The sequence below is a fragment of the Megalops cyprinoides genome, chromosome 3 (genome assembly GCF_013368585.1).
Source record: "Megalops cyprinoides isolate fMegCyp1 chromosome 3, fMegCyp1.pri, whole genome shotgun sequence".
Taxonomy (NCBI): Eukaryota; Metazoa; Chordata; class Actinopteri; order Elopiformes; family Megalopidae; genus Megalops; species Megalops cyprinoides.
Genome location: NC_050585.1, coordinates 32,671,494 through 32,683,492, shown reverse-complemented (window position 1 = coordinate 32,683,492; position 11,999 = coordinate 32,671,494). Strand labels below are relative to the sequence as shown.

General features: G+C 38.9%; 1 protein-coding gene across 1 annotated transcript; it reads left to right on the top strand.

Annotated features, from left to right (window-relative positions):
• Nucleotides 1-1,631: 1,631 nt before the first annotated feature.
• On the top strand, nt 1,632-8,110 carry LOC118775056 (zinc finger protein 850-like). Its single transcript, XM_036524757.1, has 4 exons — nt 1,632-2,021; nt 2,720-5,103; nt 5,490-6,569; nt 7,364-8,110. The coding sequence occupies exons 2-4, from the start codon at nt 2,776-2,778 to the stop codon at nt 8,081-8,083; spliced, it is 4,128 nt and encodes a 1,375-aa protein (XP_036380650.1). The 5' UTR covers nt 1,632-2,021; nt 2,720-2,775; the 3' UTR covers nt 8,084-8,110.
• The last annotated feature ends 3,889 nt before the right edge of the window (nt 8,111-11,999 follow it).

Genomic DNA, 11,999 nt, shown 5'->3' with positions numbered 1-11,999 from the left:
TTGCCTCAGTAAATATCCAGCTGTATAAATGGGTAACGTAAAAACATTGTAACCTCTATAAGTCTGGATAAAAGCATCTGCTACATGCCAATAATGTAATGTAATCAGTATGAAGTTACAACAAACAGTCTGGACCACATTACCTCACACAAACTGAACAACTGATATTTCAAAGTAGCGGTACCCAGTGTTTCCTAAACTAGGTCATGTAGCTTGGCCCTCGGGTTTATCATTGTAGCCTATGAGAAATCGGGCCTTTACCAATGTTACCATTCAATAAAATGGTATTTTAGCAGCAAGACTAGATTACAGGGAGTATTATTCTGTTGTGATTGTGTAAATGTGTACACATATGAGTCTGTGTAGAAAAAATGAGGAGCTGAATTTTAGAATGTGCCATGCAAGAAACTAATGTAGTGCAGCATGTCCCCTTTGCTTTCTCTCTGTGAGGTAATGCAGTCTTGTCTAACCTGTTGTTGCTTAGGTATTATGAAAAAAATGACGTATTTTGTTATATTTTGAAGCCAAAATTAATTTTACATGTGTGTATGGAAGCTCTGTGGTTCTTATCTCCATGGGGTAAATGGCCATCCTGTATCACAAACTGACCTTTGATCTTTTTTGTTTTCGAAGATGTAAGAACAAAGTTGTATAATAGAAGTAACTAATATGGATTTCACAGTGATATGGAAAAATAGTGACATGACATACAGCTTTTCCATGTCATTTTATAAATAGTACTATCTAATCATTTTTGAGAGTATGTTTCAGTTCTTTTAAAAAGCCAAACAGTGCATTTATTCTTTTCCTAGTTTTCCTGCATGTACAGTATGTGGCAATTCAAGATATATTGTTTGCAAGTCTTGCAATTTGTTTATAACAGTTTAATTTCTAACATGCTGCAATTAAATTTCCAGTAAGATTTGAAATAGGAGTTATTTTGAATATTTGAATTTATACAAAGAGAGATTGCAGTTGCCGGTTAAGTTAGAAGCTGACGTGTCACAACTGGTGGCATATAGTTGATGAGGTAGTACCTAATGCAATCTGGATTCCAAGTAGGACCATACTGTTTTTTCATTGGGTCGGAAACAATGTCAGTTGTTAAGTTAGATCAGTGGAAAAATGAAGGATGTCTGCGTTAAAGCAAGTAAGACATTTAGTAGGGCAACAATACTATATTTATTTTAAAAGCCCCTGGTATTCAAAGACAAAATAAATATACATTTAAAAACAAGAAATCTTTTGATACTTGTAACTACCATTATGTCAAAAGATTTAAAATATGTATCGATAACGCAAGACTGATCGATGGTTTTTAAATGCATAACTGCCTTTGCAGATATGACGAATCTCTAACGATCATAATGATACAACTGATTTTGCGATGATACGCTACAGTGGAAATGTATATTAATAGTGTATTTCATTTAATTTAGTTTAGGTTTACATTTGCTGTTAGTCTACCAAGTTTTGACTAATGTTTTAAATTTTGCGCCCAGTGGCCACCGGAAGTACTTTCCTTATTGTGGCCAGCCGCGTCGAATGTTGCGTTTTTTTGACCTGTGTTGTTTTCCCTGACAACGAAAATACAGTAATATCAGCAAGTGCTTCCTTTTATCAGTCACATACATAACAAGCGGGTTGAATCCAACGCTAGCTGTAAAGGATAGCCCTCCTTCTGCAAATAGAATAGAAGAATATGTGGTTAGATATTTCGTGACCAAAAAAACAAAGGATATCACCGGTATAACTAGCTAGCTAATCCTGATTAGAGAAACTATGGATGCATCGTTTGTGCAAATGAAACAGATGTGACGTCTTCCCACGAGATTCCGACAGACCCCATTCGGTTTGAGTACTGCACACGGTTACTCTGCACACAAAAAAACAACATTTAATTTAAAATTCGGTCACTAGCCACTTTTGCAGCGCTCAGTTTACAGAAGCCAGTTTTTGTTGTTCGCCATCTGGAGTGGAAAACAGTGGAAACAGCAATCACCGCAACAAAGCGGCTACTGGTCAGTGCCGTCGTTTCACTTATTTTCGAGTACTTAAATCTAAATCTTAAAGCATTGCATGCGCCTCGGCTCTTAGGCACTTCGGGGTTCTGAAATTATGTTAGCAAGCCAGTATGCAGACTGGACGAGCGGTTTGTTTTGTTTGGTTTTGAAGGCTGAGCACTTCTCTGCAGGGTATTTTGCTTCGCACGACCTGGCAACATCTCAAACGCAAATGCATAAATACGCAGATAATTTTACTAATGTGCTTGGAGAGTGCTTTTCTGGGCTTTACATAATTGTCAAGCCAAGGACGATATCATTTCAGTTACTGAATTTCAGATTACTTAAAATAACTTGAAGTAGTAAATCATTTTATTATTTATGCTGTAAAGTCGCGTGTTTGCTTGTTAACTCAAACTGGTCACAAAGCGCATCAGTTTGCAGAAATAGCTGTAATTATCAGGCATACACCATCAGACTGCTTGCTTAGGTTCATGTTCCATGAAAGAGGATTTTTTTTTTTTTTTGTATTGAAAAAAACAAACAAACAAACATTAGTTTTCTAGCTACATGAGAATCTTACAAATTGTAAAACAAGACTTTAAGATTTGATATCGTGGTGACTTAAAAACAGTTGAAGATACTTAAGATATAATAAATTAGTACTATGCATTGTTTACATGCTCTCAGTACTTTTAACCTTTCCTGTCTTGCAGACAGAGCACTGAAGATAATCTTGGGAGTGGATCTGAGATCTGAGAACATTGAGAAGATGGCTTTGCTCTTATGCAAAGAAGAGTCACAGGAATGTGATTTGAACCCACCTCTGACATATCAAGACAGATGTGAATCAGAATCAACAGATAAAATAAAACAGGAGGACAATGAACATCTGAAAGACAGTGATATGGAAAAAGATCTGGAGATAATCACTGTGCAGGAAGTTAAAAAGGAGGAGGAAGAAGGTGAATGGGAGGCAGACCTTTTAGACTCTCCTGTGGAATTACATACAAACAATAATCATGTGAATGAAGGACTTCATTCAGGTGGGAGGGTAAGTGACTCCTTTGACAGTGGCCTAGGATCCACAGAGGAAAATCTAATGCAGTCATTAATTCACGCAGGAGCAAAATCATATCAGTGCGCACAGTGTGGCAAAAACTTCTTAAGTGAGGATGACCTGGAAACACACACAAGAAAGAAACACTGTTTCAAGAAAACCCCTGCTAGAAAGGAATATTGTTGCTCACACTGTGGGAAGACCTTTGTTACGTTAATACATTTCATTGTGCACCAGCAAATTCACAGAGGAGATGGGAAACGAGAGAGACCATTCTGTTGCTCTGTGTGTGGCAAAAGTTTCTATAGAGAGAAGGGGCTGAAGACTCATCAGCAAAGTCACAAAGGAGAGAGACTGCACTGCTGCTCTAAATGCGGGAAATCATTTCCTGCAAAGTCCTTTCTAATGAGTCACCAACGTAGTCACGTAAGAGAGAGACTTTACCACTGCTCCAAGTGTGGAAGGAGTTTTGCTTCTAAAACGAATTTTGAAAGACACAAAGAAATGCTATACAATTGCTCACAGACTGGGAATAACTGCCCCACAGAGTTTTGTTTAAACAGGCACAGACAAGCAGCTACCAAAAAGAAACTTGCTAGTGGTTTTCAGGGACTAACTACAAAAAAGAAATTATATAGTTGTTCCCATTGTGAGAGGACCTTTACAGTATTGTCAAATTTCATTGTTCACCAGCAAATTCACAGAAGAGACGGTAGAGAAGAGAGACCATTTAAGTGCGCTCAATGTGGGAAAAGTTTCTACAAGGAGGATGGTCTGAAAACACATCAGCAGTCTCACGTAGGAGAGAGGCCACACTGTTGCTCTCAGTGTGGGAAGACATTTAGATCAAAGACAGTTATGATGAGTCACAAAAGAACTCACATGAAAGAGAAATTGTACCACTGCTACAGGTGTGCTAAAAGTTTTACACTGAAAAGTTATTTTGAAAAACATATGCAGATACACACAGGGGAGGGTCACTACAATGGCCCCCAGTGTGGGAAAGCCTTCCCTTCAGAATACTGTCTCAAGAGAAACAAGAAAAACAACACTGGAAAAGACCCCATGGTCAGTTTGCAACAAATGCCTTCAAAAAAGAAATCATATGGTTGTTCACATTGTGGAAGGACCTTTACAGACTTAACTAATTTCATTGTTCACCAGCAAATTCACAGAGGAGAGGGTAAGGAGGAGAGGCCATTTTGCTGTTCTCAGTGTGGTAAAAGCTTCTACAGAGAAGATGGACTGAAAAAGCACGAGCAAATGCACACCAGAGAGAAAGAACACCGTTGCTGTCAGTGTGGAAAGTCATTTAGAACAAAATCACTTCTTCTGAGTCATCACAATGTACATGCAAAAGAGAGACTGTACCACTGCCTAAAGCATGCTGGGAGTTTTGCCTCAAAAGGTAATTCTGAAGAAGATATCCAAATGTACTCAAGAGAGAAATTACACCGTTGCTCCCAATGTGGTAAAAATTTCTCCAGAGAATATTGTCTCAAAAGACACAAGCAAACCCACGCACAAATGAGATCTTATGGCGGCTTAAAACAGATATCTACAAAAAAATATTGTTGTTCCAACTGTGGCAAGATATTTACTACGTTAACAAATTTTATCGTGCACCAGCAAATTCACAGAGAACAGGGGAGAAGCAGTGACACCCGCTTGCAAGACACTCATCCTGTCGGAACAAAAAATGTAGGCAGGGAGAACGAGGAATTAGAGAAAGATTGTGAAGGGATGATGAAAAGAGAGCGGCAGAGACGCAACAACAGCCATTTTAAAACTGTACCTGAACTGGGCAAAGGCAACCACAGCATTACGCAGCCTGAATATTTGCAGGGGCTCAATCATTTAGAAAACTTAAACATGCATGTGGACACAGTAAAGAGACCTCTGATACCATGTGATAAAGTATTTCAATTTTATCCAAAAATGATTGGCAGTACAGCTGACTGTACAAGTGCTGGATCCACCGCAGCTGTAAGAGACATAACTGTCGAGGATGGAGCCGTCAGGAACAGAGCGGTGTTGAATGTAAGTAATTGCTCTCCTCCTGTAATGACTGCCATTTGTATTCAATATATCACATCTTCAGAATTCAAATGAAATGTGGGCTGTACAAAATTTGGCTCTTAATATCTTCTTTTTCAGCAGTTGAAATACCATGGCCTACCATTTAACAAAAACATTATCATACAGTTGTGTCATTCAAGAAATAACTCATTTGACTGATGTAACCTGGATAGCCGTTTACAGTGTATCACACGTTTTGTCAAGTTTGAACTTTTGTTTTGCTAGTACTGTGAGCAAATGTTCTTCCTGTGGGTTCACATTTGTACAGTTTTTCAACTGACCTACTCAACCTTATTGTTTCACTTACTAATCACTGTCTTTATATCTCACTCTTTCTCTTATGACAGGCTTACAACACAGTGAGCAGGTCTGAGAGTGCAGAGAGACCTAAGAACTCTGGGAAGATAGGTTTGCTCCCGAGTGAAGATGAATTACGTGAATATGATTTGAAACCAGAACTGAAATACAGTTGTGAACAGGAATTAGAATCACAGAATGAAATGAACGAGAACAGTGAACATATGCTCCTGAGAGATGTGGAAGAGGATCACCAGCCACAGAAGAATGTGTTGGAGGAAATGAAAAAGGAAGAAGTGGAGGAGACTGATTGTGACGTTTCTGTTAACACCATAAAATTAAACAATAACATTCTGCAATTTAACCAAGAAATCTTCTTAATGGAGAGACAAAATCTTTCTTCCTGCATGAAGGATTTCAACATAGAAGGACATTCAGTGATACCTCAGCAAAATCCAGTAGGAGAAAGACCATACCCCAGCTCTCAGGTTGTGGAATCCTTCTTTATGGAGAAGGACCTGGATACACACATGCAAAGACCTACAAGGGAAAATCTGTATTTTCAGCAAATGCCAACTGAAGATAAAACATATTGTTGTTCCCACTGTGGAAGAAGATTTAATACATTGACAAAGTACATTGTGCACCTACAAATTCATCGAAGGGATGGGAAAGAGGAAAGGCCATTTAGCTGCTCCCAGTGTGGCAAAAGTTTCTACAGAGAGGAAGGTCTGAAGACACACCTGCAAGCACACATAGGAGAAAGACCAGGCTATAGCCCTCAACAAAGGAAGTCTGTAAGAATATCAGATCTGACGGGTCACCGGCAAAAGCACACAGCTGAGCAACGGTACCATTGCCTTCAGTGTGACAAAAGCTTTGTTAGGCAGAGATCTTTGTTAGAACACCAAGAAAGTCATGCCAAATTAAGATCCAGCTCCATTTGTGGGGAGGTGATTGTGACAGACCGGATTGTGAAACAGTACCTGACAGTGCACACAGGCACAGCAACTGGATTTGCCCCCAGTGCAAATGGACATGTCACTGAGGAGACCCCTGTAGGGCACAGCCACTCAAACAGTTTTAGTCCTGGACCCAAGCCCATAATGGTTGATGCGGATGTGCAAATGGTGAGTCATCTAACCCCTTTTCCCTTAATATAATAAAATTGTTAGTGTAAGTACCTTAAATTGTCCCACTCCATATCAAGGTCTGTAACAACAATGCAACCCTAGTGCTGGCATGACAGTTTTTTAAAAACTTAAACAAGTGTACTGTCAGTGAACCTGACACATTCTGTCACTGGACAGTCGGGCTGGCAACCCACAAGATTTGAAATCAGGGAGTCGGAGTATGTCACCACCTCAGGACACTCTTGTGATTTCCAAACCATATGGTGCCACCCATTGGTCAGAGTTCCCACCCTAAAATAAGTTCTTTACATAATTGGCACGCACACCACAATCCCTGACCATTTTAACCAAACCACCTTCCTATTGGTGCAATTGCAATGATTCATTCTTCCTCCTTTTGATGTGGCTTAGAATGGGATCCACAGTTTGTGTTACCAAGGATTGATCCAAATGGTAACAAACAAATGTTTTACTTGTATTTGTCACTTTAAGTCATCTGAACCTGTATTAATTTTGCAGATAAAGATGTTCTCTTAGTCTCTATTTCAGTGCTCCAAAAGGGTATCTTCAGGCTCTGGGTACACACACATCCAGCTTGACAGCCATGTTATGTCACACTGCTTCTCACTTTCCTCAGAAATTGTGTTATTTGTTGGAAGAAATGGATTGCCATTTTTGTTAATATGCTATAGCAGTATTTATAGGTAAAATTGTACAATGATATTTGTACCACTTTGAGCCACTGTTATCTCACCTGTTTTTTTTTTTTTGTTTTTTTTTTAATCCAACAGACATGCAACACAGAGAATATGTTTGGGAGCAAAGATATGCTCAGGAGATTCGGGAAAATTCCTTTCATCCTCAGAAAAGAGCAGTCGCAAGAATGTGTCTTGGAACCAATGGCAGAACACCATCACGATAAAGACTTAAAATCATTGGAGCAAATAAAACAAGAGGATAATGAACAGATGCTGACAGGAGATGATTGTATGGAAGAAGATCTCCAGCTGAAAATAATCACAGTGGAGGAAGTGAAAATGGAGGAGGGGCTGGCTGAAAGGGACAGTCTTGAAACTACCCCAGAATTAAATAAAAGTAGTCAGTATGTCACCAACAGAATCCCTGTAGCTGAGAAACAGATTGGTTCCTCCACTTGTGGGACAAGTTTCGCCACTGAGGGAAATATTGATACACTTTCATTCCATAACACAGAGGAAACAACATACCAATACCCACATTGTGGGAAAAGCTTCATTAGAGAGGATGACCTAAACAAACACCAGGTAACTCACACAAGAGAGAGTGCCTATTGTCAGCAGATCCCTTCAGTCACAAAATTATATTCTTGTACTCGCTGTGAGAAGAGCTTTGCTACCATAACAAATTATTTTGTACACCTGCAAATTCACAGAGGAGAGAGACCGTTTAGTTGCTCCCAGTGTGGCAAAAGCTACTACAAGGAGGAGGGTCTGAAAACACACCAGCTAAGTCATACAGGAGAGAAACATTGAGATGGAAAACTGGAGAAATTTATGCTATTCAGGACTGTGTGTGTAGAGTTTTTGATTTACAGTTTACTTTTGTATGACATTGTACATGGGAAATTGTTTTAAAAATGTTTGAAATTTAAACATTAACTGTTAATCATTAACTGGAATAATATGAATATCTTTATAACAAAATGGGTGGACTGCCACTGGCTGTTTTATCTTGTGTAGTGTGTAATTGTTTTTTGGTCTGATACTGTGATGGGGCTTGATGTATCATAGGTGAGGTTGGGCAAATATGTTTGGTTGATTTGCAGATTTTGGAGAACTTCCTCAACATTAAAGTACTAATACATTGTGCATTGCTGTCCTGAATCTGTTATTGCAGTTGTCACTATATACCAGATGGAATTTAATGGTATGGATTCCTGTGAATGGAAATGCGTTGATGTACTTACCCTCCTCAGTAGTTAGCTGTGTACATAAAAATGGTGCAGTGAAAGTACTCTTCTGAAATGTTACAGCTTAATGGCCCTTAAGCCAGCTATTGTGTTCAGTAAAACTGACCTCGTCAATTATTGTACACAGTAAACCTGTGAGGGCGTATGATGTTTTAAAAGACCCGAAACACCCAATGACCCCAGGATACATCACTGAGGATGCATCCCAGCGCATCCACTGGATGTATGTTATGAGCTGACAGTATTGTCTGATTAATTTGTTGGAAATGGATGACCAAAAACTGCTACATATGTCGCAGAACTCCTTCTGTTGGGTAAAGATTGTATTACATTTCTATTCCCTCTCCTTTTCAGGAACATCCATAAGAAGTGCATGCCCCAGAAGTACTAAATATCTCCTTTCATGTTCCCACTGGATGCATTTTCTTGATCCAACCCAAAGAAAATTAAGTCTCTATCTTTTTTTTTTTGCATTAACTATGTTAGCTGGATGGGTGCACAGTTCACATAACAGGAGGCTGTCAAATGTTATTTCACCCATCCTTCTTTTGTGATGATGAACACATTTGTAGGGTCAAATGCTACTTCTTCACTCTTACGGTATGTGTAATGAAGCAGGTGTTTATTTATCCATGCCTTTGCTCATGTAATGCATATAGGTAGAGCTCTAGCAAATTAAGTATGTCATTAATAAAAAACATTTCCATTGGTAAAAAATGGAAATTGAAACATACTATTCTAGAGAGACTTAGTATGAAGTAACTAAAGTGAATGCCATTTAAAATAAAGCATTCCAAAAACATGGCATAAGTACAGAAAAAAAAAACATGTTGATTTGGGTATAGCCAAATTGGAACCTTGGCATCTAGTTACTGGTAATCCATTCTAACACAAACAATAATTCCTGTGCATGTTAAAGGTATCCCATGAAACCATAAAAATGTAATTGGGAAAAGACACTTTAGAGGGCACATGAAAAACAAGTAACTTATACATAGCATTCTTTAATAGTTCATAGAAATTAGAATTTCTTTCACTAAGATTACAAAATGATGGCTGCAACAGCTTGCCTAGACATCATAAATACATAACCAGAAACATTTCCAGTGCTCTTTAAATCTGAAGATGTAGAGGAATACATGGAGAGATTAATACAGGTCACTAGAGTATAACTGTATTTGTTACCCGGCTTCCACATAACATTATCACTCCAGCACCTGAGTCTCATTTTGCCACCAAACACTTGACACAAATTAAAAGAAGAGTCAAAGAAATTCAAATCCTACCCCTGGCCATAGACATCATCCATACAAGGCATGCGCAAGGAAGTAAAAAAATCTTATTCCATTCACATATATAAAAAATACATCTGAGATTTTAATAATTTTGTAAAAACTGCATTGAAAGTGTTTTTACTTTCAATGATTACATCCCTCATGTTCCAAAGAATCCCTTTACATTTGTAAACAGAAAGGAAAAACCAGAGAGAAATAGAGAGCAGGAGACCTTGGACTGACCCTACAGATTCCAAATCCAATAGTCCACTGTGAACTGAAGCAGAGGATCATGGAAGAGGAGGAGGCATGATCAGACAGATTCTGTAAGCAAGTATGATCACAAGCTGAACCAAGCAGGAAAAAACACATCAGTTAGATTTACCCCTTGTTGAATAGTTTTTACAGTGGTTGACAGGTGTTTATGCAATACAATAAATAAAAAGGTAGAATTTTTTCAAGCTGTGGTGCAGAGATTTGGTGACCACCGAATGGGTAGCTATATACCAGAGTCAACGCACACACACAATGTCATGAGACTAGTTCCTCTGATCTAGTCTGATTTTGCAGAAATAATTAAAGAAGCAAACAGAAAGGTTTTCTTCCCTGGAATCACTTGTTCAAGCAATTCTGTCCATTTTTTTTAATATTCCTTGACAGACTTGGTTGTCATTCTAAATGCCATGTTTGATGTGGTTTTGACAACCATAATACTATATCATGTTTTGCCATGTACACCTGGAATCTGTGACTATACATGAGAAATAGTGTCCCCTCCTTTGTAATTTCAACCACCACACCCATACAGGCATCCAGCATCCCTACTGTTCTTTATTTGTTCCCCCAATACCCATTTTTAGAATTTTTATATAATTTTATAATTTTGATAACATAATATCAAAAGCTGTGGTGGAACAAAAAGAAATGGGCCATTGCATAACTATGGATATTGATATACTATTCAAAGATTTAAAAAATGTAAAGCAAAGTTATTACTAAACACTATTGATCTACAGTTCCACCCAAACAAATAATAGGGCAGACAGATTCACATCATTCCCACATTACAGAACTGTACTTGTCTGAGACAAGCAGTTCATTGAAGGCAGATCAATTACACTGTACAAAAAAGGGATTCCCTCTTTATGGTCTTTGTCCAGTCTCTAGTAACAGCTTTTCCAAGTAAGATGTAGTCTTCCATTTACCATGTGTATCAGTGCAATACTGGCTATTTGCAGAGTTAAATAGGCTAACATGCTGTGTCTCTGGGTACAATAGCAGTGCCCCATTCAGGGAATCAAACTGGCAACCATTGGGTTACAAGCCCTGTTCCTTACCACCATACCATACTGCTGCCTCTGCAACATCATCTCTTATTTGCACAGGAAGTGCAATGGTTCAGTACACTAGTAAAGAGACACCAGCTGTTTTTCCAACTACAAGTCCCACAGTGCACCACAGCAGAGAAAACACAGAATTGAGGATAAGCTCCAGCAACTCCACCAAAAAATTTGCAGGTGCCTGAGTGATGAGCTAATGAGTGGTGACATGAGGGGACCGCAGCCAATGTAACCTAGCCTGCCCCCGATGAAACAAAGCCAAATGTGACTTCCTGTCATTGTCGTCTAAAGACACAACACAGCTTCCATCCCAAAAATCTTAGGCACTAACAGCTCAGCCTGTGCTTGGAATGAGCACCTCAGCAACTGAGCTACTTTGGATATAAAACAACAGTGAGTTATAAACATTACAGTATCATTTTCAGTAACTGGTGACTACCACATCAGTATCATATAAGTATCAAATTCAAGCAATAACCATGTTTTTTTTGTTTCATCACAGCCTTTTGTATTATACTTCCACTGATAAAAATCATACAATATGTTTGGGAAATGAGAGCAAAAAGGAAGGGACACTGGCCCTGCAAAGGTGTGATCTAGCATTGTTCAGAACATTAAGTCGCACGTCAACGTATTTCCTCTGTACTGTTTAAGTCATGAAGATACCAACAGTTCCTGGTGGCAGGGACACAGGCCACTCTGAGCCTTGGGGGGTGACCGTTAGCACGACGACTGGCAACGGAGCTAAAGCAGCACCATGCTAAGCTAACAGCATGCTATCTAAACTCTCCTAAACACACCTCTGCAGCCATACACCAAAAATGTGCCCTTGCTCTACAGGATCCATGTATGTGCTGCACATACC